Source organism: Bos taurus, chromosome 13, assembly GCF_002263795.3.
Source record: "Bos taurus isolate L1 Dominette 01449 registration number 42190680 breed Hereford chromosome 13, ARS-UCD2.0, whole genome shotgun sequence".
NCBI classification, from domain to species: Eukaryota; Metazoa; Chordata; class Mammalia; order Artiodactyla; family Bovidae; genus Bos; species Bos taurus.
In genome coordinates, this window is record NC_037340.1 from 51283024 (window position 1) to 51306848 (window position 23825).

The following is a 23825-nucleotide window of genomic DNA, read 5'->3' on the forward strand; positions in this document are numbered from 1 at the left end:
CCAAGTTCGATTCCTGGGTGGGGAAGATCCCCTGGAGGAGGTGGGGGAGGCATGGCAACCCACTCCAGTATTCTTGCCTGGAGAATCCCCATGGACAGAGGAGCCTGGAGGGCTACAGTCCATGGAGTTGCAAAGAGTCAGACACGACTGAGCAACTAAGCACACACATGTGCACATTAAGATCCACTGAAGGCACCACGCTCCTTCTGAAACCAGGCTAAGTTCCAGGAACATGCCTCAATTAGCGATCTTCTCCCAACTGTAGAGCTGTTCTACTCAGCTGAATGGTCACATTCACATCTGGTAAACTGCTTTATCTGAGCAAAGCAAAGTACAGACAGCTGAGTCCCTGAGTAAACTAAGAGTTTCCGATTTCCCTAGAAGATCAAGTATTTCAAAGCACCTGACGTGCACAGAGAGAAGTCGCTCAGTCATGTCTGACTCTTTGCAACCCCAGGGACTGTAGCCTACCAGGTTCCTCCGTCCATGGGATTTTTCAGGCAAGTGTACTGGAGTGGATTGCCATTTCCTTCTCCAGGGGATCTTCCTGACCCAGGGATCGAACCCAGGTCTCCCACACTGAAGGCAGACACTTTACTGTCAGAGCCACCAGGGAAGCCTGATGAGCAAAACGGATACATAAATAACTATGACTTGATCACAAACCCAACCAATCAGAAAAGGGATCTTATCATTGATCAAATGTTGCAAACACAGAAAATGAAATCTACAGAATTTACAAAAGACCTAAAATTAGTAAACAAGTATACAAGTGCCTTTTCTTAGTATTAAAAGCCTTGCACCCAGACGTCCCTGGTGATACAGTGGATAAGAATCCGCCTGACAATACAGAGGCCACGGGCTCCATCCCTGGTCCAGGAAGATCCCATAAGCCAAATCTTATTAAATATTTAAAATGTTTATTAAAGTATTAAACTTATTAAACATTAAAAAATGGTGATCATCATTAGTCATCAGTAAAATACAAATCAAAATGAGACATCCTTTTACACCTGTTAAGGCAGTTAAAACCCAAAAGATACATGTTGTATATCAATACAATTGGATGTTACTCAAATAAAAGGAACAAAGTACTGATTTATGCTACAACGTGGATGAACGTTGAAAATGTTATGCTAAGTAAAAGAAGTCAGTCACAAAAATCACTTGTATGATGATGCCACATAGAGACAAAAAACAGACTAGTGTTTACCAGGAACTATGGGAAGAGGGAGGGAATGGGAAGAGAGAGCTAATGGAAACAAGGTTTCTTTCTGGGATGATGAAAATATTCCAAAATTACATTACAAAGATGACTGCAAAATTCTATAAATATACTAGAAACTACTCAATTGTACACTTTAAACAGCTGACTTCATAGCATGCAAAGCTATTTAAAGAGTAAAAAAAGACCCAATACTTAGTATTTTATTCCCAAATTATTTTAAAATTTTTATTGAGGTATATATAACTGATTTACAATACCGTGTTAGTTTCAGGTGTACAGCAAAGTCTGTTATACAAACACACGTATCTACTTTTCAGATTCTTTCCCACACAGGACACTGGAGCACTGAGTCGAGTTCCCCGTGCTGTACAGCAGGGCCTTACTAGTGGTCTGTTTTATGTGGAGCAGTGTGCATGTGTCAACCCCCATCTTTCCATTAACCCCTCCCTCCTCCTCTTACCACTCCCCCCACCATAATGGGAAGTTTATTTTCTACATCTGCAACTCTGTTTTGGTTTTGTAGGTAAGTTCATTTGTAGCTTTTTTTAAGATTCTGCATGAAATATCATGTATTTGTTCTTCTCTGACTTACTTGACTCAGCATGAGACTCTCTAGGTTCGTCCATGTTACTGCAAGTGATTTTGTTCTTTTTTACAGCTGATAACATTCCACTGTACATCCTGTATGTCTTAGAGCATACATGCCCCCTTCCCTTACCTTGAAGCCACAGCCCAGCCTGGCAGTCCAAACCTCTCATAGTCCCCTCCATAAATGTCTCGCACCAGTTTATCCACTTTGGTGCTATCTCCACGTGATGCCATTTCCAGAGCTTCTTCAAATGTGGTACAACCAGTAAGAAGACAGCAGAGACCAAAAAAAGTTCCTCCTCCAAGACTGTGATTAAAAACAAACATAGTATTGAAACATTTTTCAAAAGAAGAGGAAAGTGGAGTTTATGAACTGACGACCATATTCACGTGTCTATCCAATCTTGCCCCATCTCCACTATGCAGATGCCACTAGTAGAAAACAAGTCTGTGAAAAGATAAAAACAAAGCACCTAACAGACACTTTGAGGATAACATATTCACATAAGCCAACATAGTGGCAAAACACAGGGCCCACCTCCTTATGTTCCCAATGCACGCTGGGCACCTGCTGGGTACCAGGAGCCTCAGGTACAGATCAGCCCACCAGGGCCACGGTGGCACCTCTTTCCTTTCTCCAATTACAAGCCCCGCGTCATCCTCATCCAAGAGTCTTGTCATCCAGGGTCTTTAGCCCCCTCTACCCTACTAGAACTCCTCCATGAATATGTCTTCTCTCTCAAAATTATTCCTTTCTTTAACTTACACATGTTCGAAACTTGTTTATCCCAATCTCCAGCTCCTGTTTTTCAAGTGATCACTAATCCTTAAACCAAAAAGTATTTATGTTCATCTGCCACCTAATCCTCCCTTTTAACTACCTTCCCCCAATTATCTTTCCACTGCTCAGCACCTCAACTTTCAGCTCACAACATCCCCTAGCTACATATGTGTATGTGTGCATGTAAAATCTAGACCAGTTTCAAAGGCTGGATCTTGCCTTGCCCTCCCCTTATAAATGCCACCTAGCAGCTTTGGTTACTTTATGGTATAGACACAGCATACACTACCTGAGGACAGGGACCATGGGCGCAATGAGGCTGATGAGATAGTTTGTAAAACTATGGCAATGAAACTTCAGGATTAGAGATTAAAGAAAAGTAGATCATGAAATCATAATTTTCAAAGAGTAACAATATTTGCTTGCATAATCCCATAGAAATATACCTTTCACATAATTTTAACAAGTTCTTGAAGATGTACTGATAAACAATACTGGAAAACTCAGTTTTAACCCATTATGATATCAAGAATAAACAATGACCTTTATATAAAAGACCTACCTGGTACCTGTGACCCTCTTATAATTATCTTTGGAATATACTGCTAAGATGCTAACCCCAGAGCCAATGTTCACGAGCAGCAGAGGGTATGGATTTTTCAAATCAAATGGTAACTTCTGACATTTTTCAGAATCAGCAGGGTTTTCAAAGTAATAGCACTGTGACCGTCCATTGAATCCAACTGAGTCAATATATAAAATTCCTTTTATTAAGCAATCGAGTTCATCAAGTTTGCAAAGCTGAAGATCCCCTATCTGTAATGAAATAAAAATATATGCAGATTTTTTTAACAAGCCAAACAGCAATAAAAATTCCATTTAATAAGGCATAATATGTCCTTTACATAAGACAAACCACAAAAGTGCTCATTGATGTGTATTATTTGTGCATTCTTTACAGAGCAGATCACAACAAACTGTGGAAAATTCTTAAAGAGATGGGAAATACCAGACCACCCGACCTGCCTCTTGAGAAATCTGTATACAGGTCAAGAAGCAACAGTTAGAACTAGACATGGAACAACAGACTGGTTCCAAATAGGAAAAGGAGTACGTCAAGGCTGTACACTGTCACCCTGCTTATTTAACTTATATGCAGAGTACATCATGAGAAACACTGGGCTGGATGAAGCACAAGCTGGAATCAAGATTGCCAGGAGAAATATCAATAACCTCAGATATGCAGATGACACCACCCTTATGGCAGAAAGTGAAGAACTAAAGAGCCTCTTGATGAAAGTGAAAGAGGAAAGTGAAAAAGTTGGCTTAAAAGTCAACAGTCAGAAAACTAAGATCATGGCATCCAGTCCATCACTTCATGGCAAATAGATGGGCAAACAATGAAAACAGTGACAGACTTTATTTTCTTGGGCTCCAAAGTCACTGCAGACAGTGACTGCAGCCATGAAATTAAAAGACGCTTGCTCCTTGGAGAAAAGTCATGACCAACCTAGATAGCTTATTAAAAAGCAGACTCATTACTTTGCCAACAAAGGTCCATCTAGTAAAAGCTATAGTTTTTCCAGTAGTCGTGTATGGATGTGAGAGTTGGACTATATATTAAGAAAGCTGAGCACCAAAGAACTGATGCTTTTGAACTGTGGTGTTGGAGAAGACTCTTGAGAGTCCCTTGGACTGCAAGGAGACCCAACCAGTCCATCCTAGAGGAAATCAATCCTGAATATTCATTGGAAGGACTGATGCTGTAGCTGAAACTCCAATACTTTGGCCACCTTATGCAATGAACTGACTCGTTGGAAAAGACCCTGATGCTAGCAAAGATTGAAGGCAGGAGAAGGGGACGACAGAGGATAGGATGGTTGGACGGCATCACCGACTCAATGGACATGAGTTAGAGTAAACTCCAGTAGTTAGTGATGGACAGGGAGGCCTGGCATGCTGCAGTCCATGGGGTCGCAAAGAGTCGGACACAACTGAGCAACTGAACTGAACTGAACTACACAACAGATCTGCTTTTGTTGTCTGGAGACAACAAATACAGGGAAGGACTGACAAGATTCCTGCTCCCACAGATCCAATACACTCTACCTATAAACCACTGCAGGAGCTGAAGAAATGTGCCAAAAACCCAAGCAGAAACCAAGATACCTGTTATGGGGACCACAAGGCAGGAGCACAGCTAAGGCCACAGTCCCATCAGAAATAAAATTCTAAGAAATCTAAGACGCAAGGACCTAGAAACATATGGTGCGAACAACAAGCACTCTTAACATCTACCTTCCAAAGACTACCTTCAAGGCTATACAGCAGTATTAAAGCAGGCCACAATTTATATTATTAACAACCAGCCAAAGGACTGAAAGTGGCCAGGGGACCTCCCCGGTATCCAGTGGTTAAGATTCCACCTTCCAACGCAGGGGGCCCAAAGAAAGTAAAATATTTCACTATTTAAACTGCTGATAACCTGCAGGGGGTGGAGGGAGTTTAGCACAATCAAAATTTAAAAGTTAAAAGTGTCATTTTCTAGTCATAAGATACATAGTTGAGAATTCACCACTCAAATTAAGCCTTCTTAATAAAAATTCCAGATATTGGAGTCCCTGTGATAGAGGCAAATAACATTAATGTTATCTGCTTTATGATCTAAATGACTGTATGTAAATAATTACTGGATGTTGTCCATAAAAAGGACAAAAGAAGCAATGAAACAACCACTAGAAAGTTAGGAACAATGTTATTTGTATTGTGGGTGTATAAATAAAATAAGTCTTTCTCGGGCCATAAAACATAAGTAAGTGTTATCAACTTAATTTCATTTAAATAATTCAGAAAGAATGATTACATTATTATTCATATTATGGAACACTGTGTAGTAATTAAGAATGAAGAGGATCCTTATGCACATTTTTTTGTTTATTTTTCTCTTGGGCATGCTATGCAGTGTGTGGGATCTTAGCCCCCCAACCAGGGACAGAACTCATGCCCTGCACAGTCGAAGTGCGGAGTCTTAACCACTGGACACCACCCGGGAAATCCCAAGAATGAAGAGGATCTTTACTCAATTAAGATGAAGTGGGAAGAATTCCAAGACAAGTCAAAAAAAATAAGTAAGCTGAGAAATTCTTTATAAAATGATTCAATCTGCCTAGCTTTAAAACCATGTTTAGATGCCCATGTTTATGTCATACACAGTCATGCACAGAAAAACAAAAAAGATACACAAACCTGTAACAGTGCTAACTTGAGAGATGATATAAACTTTCACTTTTTACTTATGAACTTCTACCTCAACCTTCAAACAAATGCTACCAGCATATCTATGTATTCAATATATGCAACAAAGATGCCTCAACTCCATAAAACAACTATTTCTGTTTACAACCAAGTTTAGCCCCGTTAAGTCCTCCCCCTTTCATTCAACTCTTGTTTGATTACATTTATATTCAATTTATTCTGATCCAGAGGAGATGGAAGTTAACAGGTAACTTCATTTTAATCCTTAATTAATCCCTAATTAAGAATATTAAGTTACTCCTCGGATAAAACCCAAACCCTTGAAAATGTTCATGGCTGTCCTTATTTCATCTGCTCATGCCCTCCCTGTCACAATGAATTCAATTTTGACTTCCTGACACTTGAATCTCAAGTGTCAGCATTTTCATTAGTGGCCTAACAGAAATCAAAGTAGTTTTCTGCCACTATATGCCAACTAAGACCTCCTTTTATCTTTCCCGTCCTTTTGTGCCATTATTCCTAATGAATTTCAGTCTAATTGACATAGTTATATGTCTAATACATAGGTTATTTCATCAAATTACTCATAATGTAGGTGTTGTACCAACAAGAAAACTCAATACAAGGAAATCTGATTCACATCAAAAAAGAGACAGGATAAACTCCATATTATTAGAAATATTTCACTGTGGTTTATTAAATCATCATCACTCCCAATGCACAAGCAGCATTAGTAAGGCATTTCACTTTCATACAGTTTTCAAGAACAGCACTGATGCATACAGATTAGAAACCCCAACCGCCTAGGAGGCAACTAAGGTCTAAAAGCTACTCTGCCTCTCTCCTTGGATTACCACACAACCTCTGGTGGTGGTTTAGTTGCTAAGTCACGTCTGACTCTAGTGACCCCATGGACTGTACCCTGCCAGGCTCCTCTGTCCATAAAGTTCTCCAGGCAAAAATACTGGAACGGGTTGCCATTTCCTCCTCCAGGGGATCTTCCCAACCCAGGGATTGAACCCAGGTCTCCTGCATTGTAGGCAGATTCTTTACCTACTGAGCTATGAGGGAAGCCCTTATTCTCTCTGAATGGTTTTTGAATATGTTTCAAAGGCACCTCTCCAGTTAGAGAAATACATAGGTTTTCTTCTTTCAGTCAGTTCAGTCGCTCAGTCGTGTCTGACTCTGTGACCCCATGGACTGCAGCACGACAGGCTTCCCTGTCCGTCATCAACTCCTGGAGCTTGCTCAAACTCATGTCTGTCGGGGTGGTGATGCCTATCAGTTTCACCCTTACCTATCAGTTACAATCCAGAGTCCACTACGACCTCAAAGGAAGGGGACCTCCTCTCCTCCTGCTATCTTCCCATTAACTCACAGGGAGAAAAGAAACCATGAAAAACTCAAAGCAAAACCTCATTTTAAAATTCATGTCAAAAAAATATAAATGAAAATAAAATTCATGTCAATCCTATTTATGGTTATACTCAGGTTATGGGAGAAAGAAGATAGAGGACAAACAAAGAAGTCACAAACACACACTGACACTCAAGCGGGGAGATGGATGAAAAATAACATAAGACAAAATCTCTGCAATAACATTTTCACTGGTGGCATAAAAACCATGGTCACTGAAGATATTTTAAATCTACACTGCTCCCTGAAGATCAGAGTCCTGGCAAACTCGTTTATCAATTCTCCCATCTATGCCCACATCCACCCTCAAAAGACCTAGCCTCAAGGACTTACAGACGCTTACTGAATGAAAACAAAATCAAGTGCCCAATGGCGCTCCCCCTAGTGTCCAGACTCCTGGTAACAAGCATGCAGCTCAGGATACACCAAAAGGCATTTGGGGAAAACAAAATGGTACTTTCGCGGTGGCTCAGTCGGTAAAGAATTCGCCTGAAATGCAGAAGACCTGGGTTCGATCCCTGGGATGGGAAGATTCCCTGGAGGAGAGCATGGCAACCCACTCCAATATCCTTGCCAGGAGAATCCGAAAGGACGGAGGAGCCTGGCGGGCTGCAGTCCATGGGTTGCGAAGAGTCAGACGCAACTGAGCGACTAAGCACAGAGAGTACTGTCAACATCTCTGACTAGCCCTGAGGCCTGGAAAAAACACTGCTTTGGACCTGAGCTCCTCATATTTCCAAATAGTAAAACCACCAAGAAACAAGGAGGTTAAGAAAATTAAGTGGTAGATAAGACTGGAAACAACTTTTTAACATGAAATGACTAATTTTTTAAAATTATTTTTCAATTTAGTTGTTCAAAACAATGATATTAGCTCCTCACTCGTAGTTCCGTACTCTGCTTATTACAATTTTATTGTTTTTTCATACTAAAATAACAACAAAATGCTATGCTTACAGTGGTTCTGATTCTCAACTCACCTGAATTGGGCAAAAAGTAAACTATACAACAATCTCTAAATGGCAATTCCTATCACTATTTAATCTTAATTTGACTCAAGAAAATTCAAATTCCATTAGAGATGGAAACAATTCCACCACTTGCTATTGGTATTATTTTTAACAATCAAATGCCCATAAATTGTATATAAGCTAAAAAATGCATACTGTGAGAAAATCCTGCTCAAATTTGTACGCTCCACCTCCAGTGGCACAAAAGACAGTGTGGAGACTCGAGAAGTTTTTATCTCTGCCCATTTGAATAAAAGCAGGCATGTCATGAGTGGGAAAGCGTATAAAGTGCAGATTGCCTTTGCGTCCACACAGAGTCAGGTCCTTCAGCTCCAGGTGCACGTCCCGAATGCCCGTGGACCCGTAAGCCACATTGGAGGTCAGGTACTTCCGAATGCTTTTAAGACTTTCCACTTCTTCCTCTTCTTCTTCAGCAGTGATGTCTTTGGGTTCAAAATAAACCAGCTTGACCAGGGTTCCACCAATATCCAAGCCAAACCAAGGAAAAACTAAATGAGGAAAGGAAAAAAAAAAGTCAAAACAGCTTTTCTCCCCCTGAAAACTAAATTCACACTTATTAACCATTTCATACCCTGAGGTTTCCAAGAACCATACAAAATATAAACAAAAAGATCTGGGGGAGAAGAAATATGATTGTCTGATCTGGAAGCAAATCTATAAAAAAAACTACAAAGATCAAAAAGAAAAATATCACGGTGACAGCCAACCCAACTTACAGGCAGAGGAAATTCCAAACCCTGTGTAACATTATAAGCTCCAGCGGTCAATGTCAGTCAATCAGGGTTAAATGGCCATCAATAGAACAGGTATTTCAAAGTTAATACCCAAATTTGTTGTTTAATCGCTAAGTTGTGTCCAACTCTTTTGCAAGCCCATGGACTGTAGCCTGCGCCAGGCTCCTCTGTCTACGGGATTTCCCAGGCAATACTGGAGAGGGTTGCTGTTTCCTTCTCCAAGGAATCTTCCTGATCTAGGAATCAAACCCGCATCTTCTACGTTGGTAAGGTAGATTCTTTACCAGTGACTCAAATATCCATCTCCAAAAATCTACCCCACGACTCCCCTGAAGGTTCACTGGTTAAGACTCCCATGATTCCAGTGCAGGGGGTGCAGGCTCAAGCCCCGGGCGGGGAACTAGGATCCCACGTGCCATGCGGCACAGCATCCCCCAAAAATCCATCCCCAAAAAATGCCTTAAGGAGACTGGATCAAGATAAAACTACATTAGCTATACATGTCTTCTCCTCCCATCTTAAATCCTTGAAATGACTAAAGACAGATGTATTGATTTTCTAAAATAATTCTGAGAAACAATAAGTGACACTATCACCAGGACTAAGCTGACAGACGCAGTAACTGTCCAGAACCCTCAAGAGAAAAACGCTATTAAAATGGGAAGCAGCTATGAAGGTGAGGGAAGCAGAGGAGTGCTCCATTCAAGGTGTCGATGGGGTAGCAGCCACGGGGAAACAGAAGCAGGCTCTGGTGCAGCTGTAAGTCATATGGTGGGAAAATGCATTTGGCACAACTGCACAGGCCAGTCACTCCCCTCCTCGGCCTCCAAAGAGGCAAATTCTTCACTGAGCACAGGCACTTGAGCTCAACAATCAGTATGGCATCCACACAGCTACTATTACCCAGAAGTGGGAAGCACCTACAACTGGCCACACTTCCCCTCTCTCCCCTACAATCCATCCTGACAGATGAGTAAACTCACAGGGCACCCACCGACAGAAGAACAGCATTCCTTAAACCAGAGACTATCACTTTACAAACCAGAATTACCAAAAGGGAAATCAACACCACAAAAACAAGATGCTAACATCTTAAGAAACAGTTGCAGGAACAAAGAGGAGGCTTTAAAAGAACCATAAGTATTGGCCAAGGTAAAAGGTGATTTCATCCATGAAAAATAAGCTATTGCAAATCAATTCAGATCAGATCAGTCACTCAGTCGTGTCCGACTCTTTGCGACCCCATGAATCGCAGCACGCCAGGCCTCCCTGTCCATCACCAACTCCCGGAGTTCACTGAGACTCACGTCCATCGAGTCAGCGATGCCATCCAATTATACTTCAAAAAAAATAAATTAATTTTAAAAATGAATAAGCTGCCATAAAGAAAAATTAGAAATTATTATTGCCAAGTATGGTTTTAGCTGCAAGAATCTACACATGTAATAAAAGTATATAGAACTAAATACACATTCACATAAGAGCTAAGGTAAAACTGGCTCAATCTAAATAAGGTCTGTGGTATCAATGTTAATTTCCTAGTTGGGGGAGGGGGGGTCGTTGTTTTGTCACTCAGTCATGTCCAACTCTTCTCGACCACATGGACTGCAACATGCCAGGCTCCCCTGTCCTTCACCATCTCCCGGAGCTTGCTCAAACGCATGTACATTGAGTCGATGATGTCATCCAATTATCTCACCCTCTGTTGTCCCTTTCTCCTCCTGCCTTCAATCTTTTCCAGCATCAGGGTCTTTTCTAACCAGTCAACTCTTCACATCAGGTGGCCAAAGTATGGAGATTCGGCATCAGTCTTTCCAATGAGTATTCAAGGTTTGATTTCTTTTAGGATTGACTGGTTTGACCTCTGTACATTCCAAGGGACTCTCAAGAGTCTTTTCCAACACCACAGTTCAAAAGCATCAATTCTTTGGTGCTCAGACTTCATTATGGTACAACTCTCACATCCATACATGACCACTGGAAAAACCATAGCTCTGACTAGATGTACCTTTGTCAGCAATGTCTCTGCTTTTTAATACGCTTTCTAAGATTGCCATAGCTTTTCTTCCAAGGAGCAAGCATCTTTTAATTTCATGGCTGCAGTCATCATCTGCAGTGATTTTGGAGACCAAGAAAATAAAGTCTGTCATTATTTCCCTTGTTTCCCCATCTATCTGCCATGAAGTGAAGGAACCGGATGCCATGATCTTAGCTTTCTGAATGTTGAGTTTTAAGCCAAGTTTTTCACTCTCCTCTTTCACTTTCATCAAGAGGCTCTTTAGTTCCTCTTCAATTTTGCCATAAGGGTGGTATCATCTGTGTATCTGAGGTTATTGATATTTCTCCCAGCAATGTTGATTCCAGTTTATGCTTCATCCAACCCAGTATTTCGCGTGATATATGAAGCTTTCAAAACCAAAAAAGGATTCTGGGGAATGGTAACAATACACTTAAGGTAATAATAATAATAAATAAGAAAGTAGCTCAGTCGTGTCCGACTCTTTGCGACCCCATGGACTTGTATATAGTCCATGGAATTCTCCAGGCCAGAATACTGGAGTGGGTAACCTTTCCCTTCTCCAGAGGATCTTCCCAACCCAGGGATCGAACCCACATTGCAGGCGGATTCTTTACCAGCTGAGCTACAAGTAACTCTCAAAAACAGGGTAAGTGGGGATATCCCTGGTGGTTCAGTGGCTAAGACTCCAGGCTCCCAATGCAGGAGGCCCGGGTTTGATCCCTGTGTGGGAACTAGATCCCACACGCCACAACTAAGACTTTGCAAGTGGCAACTAACTATCCCGGCATGCTGCAAATAAGACCCAACACAGCCAAATAAATAAATACTTATTTAAAAAAAAAAAAAAGGCTGAGTGAAAGACACTCTCCGCAAACGTATGAGTCCATTTATATGAAACGCTAGAAAATGCAAACTAACCATTTCTGCATCTGATAGAAAGCCAATCACTGGCTTAGGGAAGGAGAGAGGGAAGGATTGTACAGGGGTAGGAGAAAACTCTCTGTGATAACCCAAATCTTAATTGTTGGGGGCAAGAGGGGAGATTTATGGCTGTGTATATCTATCAAAATGCATGGAACTGTACACTTCGAGTGGATATAATTTATTATATGTAAATTATATTCAATAGTCACTTTTATAATAGAAAAATGAAAATATTTCTTTCCAAAATAAAGTTCAACAGATACATTTAATAACAAACAAGCTGCAGGAAAAAAAAAAGGGAAACAAAACAAAGAAATTCTCCCAAAATGCCTCAAGTATGAAAGAAAGGTAGATATATAAAACACAGAACCAGAAAGCACAACAATCTATGTTTTAGGAGTTCTAGAAATTTTCTGTGGGGAATAAGGGAAGATTTACAGTGACATCTTATTGAAATTTCGGGAAATCCTGAAAACTCCCAAAGGAAAAAAGTGAATTCCTACAAAGATACATAGATCACATAAAGGTAAAATTAGACTTCACATCAGTAACACAGACACTAGATGACAACAGAACACCAGCAAAGTTAAAAGGAAAATAATGTGAAACTCATATTCAGTCAAATCAGCTCTCAAGTGGGAGTACAAGAGAAAGGCAATTCCACGCATGAAAGAGCTCAACATTTACTATTCAAAGACCTTCTCTGAAAGTTAGTAGATACACTCCAATATAATACTGTAGATCACCCAAGATAGGAGTTATAAGGAACAATGATAAGCACAGGAAGCAATACATGCTGACTTTTAGGAAAATAAGCAACACGGAACTAAAATATTTACATGATTTCAACATAGGAAGTCGAAGAGGGAAGAGAAAGGAGAGGGAAGTCAAAGCAAGCAGCAGCTCTGTCTTGTGGGGGAACAGAAAATATAGATTCTGATTATTTCTAAACAAGAATAAAGAAGTGATGGTTTAAATGTGTTAAAAATTTACAGGCAACTCCAGAAGAAGAGAAAATGAACATAAGACCTTCAAACAACTGGGGGGGGGGGGGGGGGGGGCGGAACAGGAAATCAGTTCAAAAACAGAGAATTCAACTATATGCTTATATAAAAAAAGACATCTAAAATAAGATAATACAAATAGGTTGAAGGTAAATAAACAGTAAAACACTCACAATGGAGTCCCATAAGGAGGAGCTGGATGCTTTAAGATGAAAATAACATTCAGTCAAAAATGAGTAAATCAAAATCTTAAGCTCCTCACTGCAGACTGATAGAGCAGCTGACTTACATTCAGGAAACACGATACAGTAAAAGTCAAACCTCATGTTTCAAGACCAACACTGCATTTATCAAGGGCTCACAGTATAAGGGGTGCCCCTCCAAACAGTGGTCTACCATCCCTAAACTCACCTGCATTATATATTCACTGACTAAAGCAGTAAGCAGTCGTTGGCACCATGCTTTGTCACATTTATACAGCTGAATTCGGGTAAGCAAAACAAATGCCTGGACAGTGTTACTCCACTCTATCAAGCAAATATTAACAGAAAGCAAATACAATACTAGAAGTCTACAAAGCATTCAAAACAAAAAGCGTTATAAGGGGACAAAAAGAAATTATGTCACATGCATATAAAAGTATAATTGATATGACCCTGACATATGCTTCAAAAAACATTAAAAACAAGAAATTATCAAATCTACAAATCAGCAGATCTAAAATTCCAAATAACAAAACCACACACACTTTCCACAATACCTCAAAATAAGAAATTAAGGGGACTTCCCTGGTGGTCCAGTAGTTAAGAATCCACCTTGCAATGCAAGGATGAGGGTTCAATCCCTGGTTGGGGAACAAAGATTCCACATGCCACAGAGCAATTAAGCCCACATGCCACAGTGAAGACCTGACACAGCCAAATAAATATTTTCTTAAAAAGAAATGAATCCAACAGACACAAAGAAATAAGTCTATCCACCTGGAAATCTTCAAACTCACTTGTATTAATTCTGAGATTGAAGATAAAATCGAAACAAAATGTGTTTTTAAATGAATGACAATGAGAACTCTATGTGTCAAAAAGAATAGGATATCTACCCAAGGTGGAACTCCGATGGAAACTTCTAGCCTTAGATATCAAATGTATTCAAAATATGGAAGTCTAAATGAAAGAGAATGTCACATACAATTTGAAATGCTAAAAAAAAAAACAGACCCAAAATAAGCAGAAGAAAGTTATTAAAGATGAAAGCAAGAAGTAAATGTAATTAGAAAAACATTGTGAACAAAGCCACAACAGAGCTAATCAGTAAAATCAAGCTTTGAAAAAGCCATTAAAACAAACAAATTTCTGCTAAGTATATCCAAAAAAAAGATATAGCTTTTCTTTAGACCAAAAAACAAAAAAAGTCAAGGAAGATGAAGTACATAACCAGAGATTGTACAAATAAGCCAACTTACAATCTATGTAACAGTGAATTTAAAATGTACCATAAACAGAGGATTAGCAAGGAAAAAAGAGTACAAAGAGAGACTCAAAATGAAGTAGAAAACTCAGTCAAAAGCACTGAAAAAATTTTAAAAGGTCAAAGATCTACCACACAAACAACAAAAAGTCAGGCCCGGACAGTTTCCAGGCAAACCACTAACAGCTTCTGGGGCACATACACACAAAAATCTAGAAAGATTCTCAAGTCATTCTAACCTCATCAAAACTACAAAAGAGGTGTCCCACAACATAAATGCAAAAACATTAAAGTATTAAACAGAATCCGGTTGTGCAGTAAGAGTAATACACCACAGCCAAAAGGGATTCTTCTCTGGAAGGCAAGGACAGTTTTCACAATTAAAATTCCACTTAAGGAGAAAATGTACATTAGTACATTGAAGGAGAAAAATCATGATTATCTCGATAAGACTCCATAAAACAAAAATTAAGATAAATCAATTAAGCCAACAGAATTTAAAAATTTTTAGTAACTGGACACACCAAAAAAAAAACACATACCAATAGCTTTTCCTATATAAGCAAAATCCAGCAAGAAAACAATATGAAAAAAATGTTATGCATAAAAAAAAATTTAGAAATAAATACTAAAATAATATGAAAAATGTCATGCATAACAAACCCATAAAATATTTAGAAATAAATACTAAAACATGTATGACTATTATTAAAATGGTGTACTGAAAGACATAATGATGGGAAGATATACCATGTTCCAGGAAGGAAAACTTAAATACTATTAAACACCAATTCTCCCCCAAATTAAACCAACAGTGTCAGTGCAATTCTAAAGAGAACACTGTGGCTGACTCCCCAGCAGCCATTCACCTCAGTTGCAGGGAGTCATGATTTTTTCTTTTTTTAAATGCCCACAGAAACTCCATTCCCAGTGATGAGGGACTAACTGAACCTTTCACTGCGTAAGTCATGAAGTCTGGCCCTGACTGGAAGAATAAAAAGTTTCTGCAATCATGGAAACAACAATGTTAGGTATGACTGAAGCAAGGAGATTCAATTCCTATTTTTCTACCAGAAGCACCATTCTTTAAGTACCAACTTTAAGATGATGCCAACCTTTTGGATAGCAAAGACACAGCACTCTACTAACAAATATATCTCATCAACAGCACTGGAATCTGAAGTTTTGGACATAACTAACACCAATGGTCTTTAGATTGCAAGGCTTAAAACAAATTAAGCCTTTTTCCCCTTTCCTTAGATTAAAAAGGTGAAGCATTAGTTTACTGGCCATTTTGTTTTAAATGATCATCCATTAATAGCCAAGCACTTCACTGCATGAACTTATTTAATGTTTACAATAACCAAGCAAGGTAATCACCCCACTTTACTTTCAGTTAAGAAACTGAAGTGCAAAGAAAGGAGCCCAGGGTCACAGTCAAGAAAAGGAAAAGGTGGGACTCAAGCCCAGGTTTCCTAAATCCTTTAAAAAGTATTTTTTAACCAGTATCTATACAAACCTATGAGCACAAAACAAGTATTTTGGGGTTAATTTTTTTTTTTTTTAATAAAAAGTAGTTTAAAAAAATACACATACCTTAGGAAAAGAGGACCAACAATCTATAAGAAAAAGTAAGGGGTCTCAGGCTGAAAGAGTAAATAGCTCAGTTCATATTCTTATTCACTGGTTTCAGACTGCACTGGTTTCTGGCTTTTCCATTATACTAGTCAAACCATTTACACACCCCTAAGAACTGAAAGACAGTGAAAGACATGGGAGGTCCATCAGAAGCACACTCTCTGATAATCTCTCAGCCCATACATTCCGTGCCTGTCAAAGGGGGGTTAGATCCTTCTCAATGACCGAGAGACTGCCCCATATACTATAACATCACTGGATTAAGCCTCCCAATTCTCATTCAAAAATTACCTATTTCTGGCAAGATAAGACATGGGAAAAGTAGCTTTTGCTATCCCACCACACTCATCTCTTAAATGAAGGCCTATTTTATCACTTTCAATTTTCACAGATATTTGAGTCTGTTTTCAGCCTTCAGCGTATTTTCTGATGTATTTCCTCCAAGGCACTCTGTCTAGACAAAGTGCACTTGACTTAGGATACTTTCCTAGAAAGAATTTAAACTTTCTCTCACAAATCTATGTAAAATCATTATTAGCACTCTGATAATAGGTGCCAACAACTGAAATGCTTTCCAATGAGAAATATATGATTTATAAAAGTGTGCTCAATTTTTCAACATTATGAACTACATCTTTACCAGACCACAAATGGTTAAGACACTGCAAACCCAAACCCCTAGGCTGCTCTAAGCAGAAAGCTTTGGCCTCAGATTAAAAGCTGGACCTCAAAAATATTCCCAAAATAGTTTAACTCAGGGACCAGATACTTATAAAATACTACCTACTATAAAACCAGCAGACTCAATAATAAATTTTATATTCAAGAAGTATAAATAACAAAACCTAATAGCCAACTAAAATCTGCAAGATAGCTTTCACTTTTAGAAAGCAAACTTTAAGCCATTATAAAGGACTTTCACATCTTAGTCTACCTTGCTGACAAAAACAGAGAAAACATGGAGAAACAAGTGTTTAAAGTTACGAACTTCATACCCCCAAGTTATGAACCTGAAAAGAGCTCACAAGGTTATAAATTTAAGCCCAAAGAACCTCAATACTTTTTTTTAAGTATTTAATTTCGGCTGCGCTGGCTCTTCCTTGCTGCTTGGAGGCTTTCTCTAGTTGCTGCAAGCGGGGACTGCTCCCTAGTTGCAGCGCCTGCTTCTCACTGTGGCGGCACCTCTTGTGGGGCACAGGCTCTAGGGCGCACAGGTGTAGTTGCCCTGCAGCATGTGACATCTTCCCAGGACCAGGCATCAAACCCCTGTTCTCTGCACTGGCAGGGAGATTCTTAAGCACTACACCACCAGGGAAATCCCTCAATGCTCTTTTAAGTGACCAGTCAATGAACTTCCCTGGTGGTCCAGTGGTTAAAAATCCACCTTGCAATGCAAGGGATGCAGGTTCTATCCCTGGTGGCTGAACTAAGATTCCACACACCACAGAGCAACTGAGCCAGAGTACAGCAACTACCAAGCCCATGCCACAGCTAGACAGTTCATGTACCGCGAGGGAAGACCCTCTTGCCGCAATTAAGACCAGATGCAGCCAATTTTTTTTTTTTTTTAAAGCATCCTCTCCTACTCTTTCCCTCAAAAATGGGCTACAAAGAAATAGAAATCTAACTTTTTCCCTGAGCTCCTGGTGGTGGCCCTTTCTAATTCCCTAACTGAAGATAAACACTGAGCCAGATGAAAGGCAGCCTCACAGGACCCAAGCACCAGTCTCATTCTGACAACACTGATGCGCCCCCAAATATCAAGGAAAGCTAACTATTTTCTAGATTAGTACTATCAAGCTACAAACAAAAACTTTATTTTCTAGACTAATGGAGGTTAAGGACATTCAATGATTGGTATGAGTTCAAAATCAGCACGTCACGAAGCTTTCCCTGGAGTGCTGAAACATGCTTCACATGCTTAAACATCACCTTCCAAGATCCAGCTCATCCCCCCCAACACTGCCATAAAGCACTGTGATCCCCAAGTTCCACACACCTCCTGCACATCTGCTGTACATCTGGGGCTCCAGATTAAAATGTATGTTCTCTTGTTACATTTGTCAAAATTGTACATTTTACTGTATGTAATTATGCCTCAATAAAATTTTTTAAATTGGAGCTTCCCTAGTGGCTAAGTGGTAAAGAATCCACCTATCAATGCAAGAGACATGGTTTGAACCCTGACCCGGGAAGATCCCATATGCCTTGGAGCAACTAAAGTCCGTGTGCCAAAACTACTGAGTCTGCGCGCTAAGGAGCCAAAACTACTGAAGCCTGGGCACCCTACAGTCCCTGCTTCTCAACAAGAGAAACCATGGCAGTAAGAAACCTGTGCACCACAATGAGAGAGTAGCCCCTTCCTGCTCTAACTAGTGAAAACCCCAGTGAAGTTTTTTGTGCTGTGTTTTGTGCTGTGTCCACGCGCTGCGGCGACCCCCTTCCCGCGTACTGACTCCTCTAAGCGCTTCTCTTTGCATAGTCACGTAGCTCCCAACCCCACCCCCTTCCTGTGTCTCACGCAAGTTTTATACTCTAATATTTATATGGCTTTTTTTTCTTTGAAAAATTAAAAGGTTTCTTCTGAAAAAAAAAAAAAAAAAAAAAAGTTAATGGATAACAACCAACAGATCACTAACACGTTTTGGCCTAGATCCTTCGCCTTTAGAGCCCAGTGAACTTTTACCTGGGTGTAAATATCCTTCAAACAATGCCTTTAAAAGCACTCTAGACAGCCATTTCCATTTTAATAGTCGGATGAGGATTGTAGCCTTCAATCTGAAAGTCTTCGGCCTGGAAGTCATCGATTGTCTCAACTTTTCGAAGGATTTTGAGCTTGGGGAAAGGCCTTGGTTCTCGCTGCAGCTGAGTTTTCAGTGGCTCGATGTGATTCAGGTAAATGTGTGCATCTCCCAGAGTGTGCACGAAGTCACCTGGCTTCAGGTCCGTGATGTGTGCGATCATGTAGGTGAGCAGGGCGTAGCTGGCAATGTTGAAGGGCACACCCAGGCCCATGTCCCCCGACCGCTGGTACAACTGGCAGGACAACTCCCCATTCACCACGTAGAACTGGCAGAGGGCGTGGCATGGGGGGAGGGCCATGAGAGGCAGATCTTTTGGATTCCAAGCACACAGGATGATTCTTCTGTCGTTAGGGTTGGTTTTGATTGTGTCGATCACTTTTTGCAGTTGATCTACTCCTTGACCTGAATACTCTGAATCCATATCTTTGTATTCAGCCCCAAAATGCCTCCACTGGAAGCCATAAACTGGGCCTAAATCCCCTTCAGCTCTGTCGGAGAAGCCCAGGCCATCCAAGAAGTCTCGGGACCCATTGGCATCCCAAATTTTCACTCCCTTGGAAGAGAGTTCCTTAGCGTTGGTGGATCCCTTGATAAACCACAGCAACTCCTCCAAAACACCTTTCCAGAAAACACGTTTGGTTGTCAGCAGAGGAAATTCATCTCTCAAGTTGTACCGCGCCTGCATCCCGAACACCGACAGGGTGCCAGTGCCGGTGCGGTCATCCCTCCGGAAGCCGCAGCGGAGGATGTGTTCTATCTGCCCCAGGTACTGCAGCTCCCCGTGCGGCGGCGTTTTCACTAGTGAAGACCCAGCACGACCAAAATAAATAAACTTAAAACCCCGTGCGGCGGCGTTTTCACTAGTGAAGACCCAGCACGACCAAAATAAATAAACTTAAAAAAATAAGATTTTAAAAATTAAAAGATGTTTTTGGACCTCTCTGCAGATCAGAGTTTTTGTTTTTTAGCTTCTGAGTGATTCCACCACTACTCTGGATTATGTTGCCTGTACCTTCCAAGATGGAGAAAGTCCAAGAAACACCAGGTCTGACGTCAGACACCCGCAACTAGAATCAAAACACAGCTCCCTTACTAACTCTCTATAATGGCCTTGGACCAAGGGAAAATTTCTGAGCCTGTTTCTTCATCTGGAAACTGGAGATCACAAATACCCATCTCAGAGAATAACTGCAAGACTCAAAAGAAATGTATTTGGCACAGTGTTTAATATAAACGCCTAAGTATTATGTTACTATCATTAGCATCTTTGTTTCCATCATTTTAAACCAATCTTTATATTTCTCTCAGACCTATGAGAAGGAAATGGCAACCCACCCTAGTACTCTTTGCCTGGGAAATCCCTTGGACGGAGGAGCCTGGTAGGCTGCAGTCCACGGGGTCGCCAAGAGTCGGACACGACTGAGTGACTTCACTTTCACTTTTCACTTTCATGCATTGGAGAAGGAAATGGCAACCCACTCCAGTATTCTTGCCTGGAGCGGCCCAGGGAAGGAGGAGCCTGGTGGGCTGCCATCTATGGGGTCACAGAGTTGGTCACGACTGAAGCGATTTAGCAGCAGCAGCTGCAGACCTATGAAACATACTCCAGCTAATCTAAAATGTTCAAAGAACTTCTTAGACACACACACACCTAGCCATCTCTCTAATGACTGCGATGTGTGGTGTTAAGTCTGAGATGGGGACAGATTTGGGAATCATGCTGCTCTAGGGAACATGTGTAGCAGAACATGACTATAATCAGGGTTCATAATTCCTAAGATAAACCAAACAGCTCTTTCTAATTTCTAGTAACAACTAGCCTCCTATACCTTTAGATAAGTAGTACAATAACATCAGAATGAAGTTTCCGAACAAAAGAAAGGTGGCACCACCCTATACCTAATTCTAATAAAAAATACAAAGATTTCACCTTTATTGAATTCTCTCAAAGTTAACACCAAAGCATAACTCTTGAAGGGATCAGCAGTCAATACAGCTAACTGGTGTGAAGTGAAGTGAAAGTCACTCAGTCATGTCCCCATGAACTATAGCCCGCCAGACTCCTCTGTCCATGGAATTCTCCTGGCAGGAATACTGGAGTAGATTGCCATTCCCTTCTCTAGGGCATCTTCCTGACTCAGGGATCAAACCTGCATCCCCTGTGTCTCCTGCATTGGCAGGCAGGTTCTTTACCACTAAGTCACCTGGGAAAGCCCTTTGTGAGTTTATAATGAACTCACCAGTCCTTATAAAAATCATGAAAAGCCACCTCTCAGATAACGAGACCTAAAGAAATAGACATGGTAGTGTTTTTCCTTCCATTTGTTCTTTCTGTATGGTCCAGTGGTACACCTGTTAGCAGGCTTCCCTTGTGGCTCAGCTGGTAAAGAATCTGCCTGCAAGGTGGAGACCTGGGTTCGATCCCTGAGTTGGGAAGATCCCCTGGAGAATGGAAAGGCTACCCACACCAGTATTCTGGCCTAGAGAATTCCACGGACTGTATAGTCCATGGGGTCAAAAGGAGTTTATTAAAGCTTTCAGAAGAGTAAATGAAAAAAAATTTTAAAGAGTGCGTGACTTGTGGCAAACACCCAAATTACAATACTTACTTAGAATCTTTGTAGTCAATGGTCACAAAGAGCTGGCTGCCTGGCTGTGATTATTTGCTGAATTTCTGGAATTGAGGCAGTTCAAAACCATGAAGGAGTTTTGCATCACTTAAAAATCAGGTGCTTCTCAACACCAGGCTCTAAAAATGGCATAGGCTGAGAGTATACAATTTCTTTTCTTTTTTTTTTCTTTCCTAACTTTCTTTCAAGAACACAGGGAAAGACAAAAGAACTGAAAACTCTCCAACTTTTCATAGCCAACTAGAGCTGCATTTAATATTTAATCATCCAAATCACAGAAGAGTAAAGCAAATGGGTTGTTGGGCTGAGGTACTATCCAATAAAGACTGAGGTACTATCCAATAAAGACCTTACTGCCACTTTCTCACTCTCAAATTCTGCGTTTAAAACAAGTTGGTTTCCTGAAATAGGAATCTGGAAACAAGCGAAAAAAACAGTATAACCATATGGATTAGTAAACTGTTATTATATCCGAAAGTTCATATTAGAGTATCAAGACAGTGGATATTTTCAAGAGTTGCAATGGCTGCTTAATAGAAGACTTGAACTGAAGACCCGTAAAGAAAAAGGGAAAAAAAAAAAAAACTATATATATCTATATATATATAGACTATATCACAAAGCAGAAACAGACGCTATAATAAAACAGGGAAACCGATTCTTTAAGAAAGGCATGTGCAATCGCCTAGACGATATTCAGGAAGATGTCTTTTTCCCTCAAAAGAAAAATTCCTAAAAAGCCCAGAATGCAACAGTACTGAATTGTGAACATCGGCAATGAGATGGAAAGAAAACAGAGACAATACCTGGATGAGAGAAGACCCGAATTCTCATGGGAAGAAAGCAGCCAAAGCTTAGCGCACAGAACACGGAATCCAGTTTTAGGCTTGCAACAACTCAACCATCTCCCTTGAGCCCAAAATCTCCAGATAAAAAGGATGTAACGTCTTGGAGAGACATTGGTGATTCAAACAACTCGGGGGGAAGGGAGGTGGTGAAAGAGAGTGAAAAAGAAGCCTTCTCGAGGAAAAAAAATCATGTGACTCTCGGACAAAGAATGCACAAGGAGCTAAGAACCGGAGAAAAGGTCCTGAGAAAAGACGCTCCACTCGGACAACTGAGAAGCAGAAGAGCGAACCACTGCACAAAATGGGCGGACGGAGCCGAACCCGAGGCCCGCGTGTTGGGGGGCCTGAGGCCTGCAGCCTCAAGCACCAAATGGGACCACCGTGCGGGGGCACTGTCTCCGCGCCGGCGCGCGCGGGAAAAACGGCGGCCGGGCCGGAAGGGGGCAGGGCGAGGCGCGAAGGCGCCCCCGCCGGGCACTTACGCGGCCGCTTCTTCCGGAGGCTTTCGACTCGCTGACGGGAGGCCGAGGTAGCGCCGCTGTAGGAGCCTGGCCGATCCCGCCTTACGCCCTCCGCCGAAGCCGAGGCCGAGGCCGAGGCCGAGGCCCCGACGGCAGGAGCTGACGCGCTGTTCGCCCGGCGCCGCAGTGGCTCCCGCCGCCGCCCATCGGGGCCCCCGGGCACCGGCTCCCGGGCCGACGAGGCAGAGGTGGCGGCGGCCCTGCCGTGGCGCTCCATGGGCGCGGCAAGCCAACCGGCTCCCATCCGCAGCAGCCACCGCTGCCGCCCGAGCCAGCCCCCCAGCGCTGGTCCCCTCTTCGCCTCCTCCGCGGCAAGCCAGTCAGAGCAAAAGAGCACCTTCGGCAGGCCGCCTCTTCCGTTGCGCCAACGCGAAGCAAGCCAATCCAAGCTGGTTGGGGGCGGCCCGACGGCCTCCTGTCCAATCGGCTCTCTTACTCGAGGCGAATCGACCGCGCCTCCGTCCAATGAAAAGCTCCCAGGACGGGGCGGAGCAGAGGACGGCGGGGGAGGGGATCCTGGCTGGGCGGAGGTGGAGAGCGGTATTGCCGAGCCGAGTGTGATGGTGCCGCCGCCCAATGGACAAGTGGGTGGAGGGGCCTGCACCTTCTTCCAGCCTCTGCACCCTCCTGAGCTAGTGCACAAGTCGGCGCTCCGGTCCCTGGAACTCTCCCGGGAGCCGCCTCGCGCCCCGAGCCGCACCCCGCTGTTGCGTCCCGTCGTCTCGGCTTGCCCCTCCCCTAAGCCCAGCAGTGTCCCGCAGGGTCTGGTCGCAGGTGTTGGCGAACGGAAGGACTTGAACCGCGGCTGAACTTAGCTTTTGTCCTGATTCTACCGCTGCAGTCTAGACCACCAGTCCTTCGTGCTCTGTTTAACCGCCACCCCCTCCCCCATCACTCCCAGTGGCGGGTTTGGTAAAGAGCCCTCCATTCCTCTTG

At 41.9% G+C, this 23825-nt stretch overlaps 2 protein-coding genes across 2 annotated transcripts in view; both read right to left on the bottom strand.

Moving 5' to 3' along the window:
• PANK2 (pantothenate kinase 2) overlaps positions 1-22804 on the bottom strand; it is a 29972-nt gene extending 7168 nt beyond the window's left edge. Inside the window, exons 1-4 of the mRNA XM_005214896.5 lie at positions 22327-22804; positions 8435-8787; positions 3160-3413; positions 1947-2123 (exon numbers count right to left, since the gene is read on the bottom strand). Coding sequence (XP_005214953.1) covers positions 1947-2123; positions 3160-3413; positions 8435-8787; positions 22327-22354 — 812 coding nt within the window. The 5' untranslated portion in view covers positions 22355-22804. The remainder of the gene's footprint in view (positions 1-1946; positions 2124-3159; positions 3414-8434; positions 8788-22326) is intronic.
• On the bottom strand, positions 18467-19761 carry LOC112449363 (thymidylate synthase-like; the record flags this gene model as incomplete). The annotated part of the gene is made up of 1 exon (XM_059892860.1): positions 18467-19761. A coding segment is annotated over one exon (948 nt), but the record flags the coding sequence as incomplete, so codon positions are not given.
• Positions 22805-23825: the final 1021 nt, after the last annotated feature.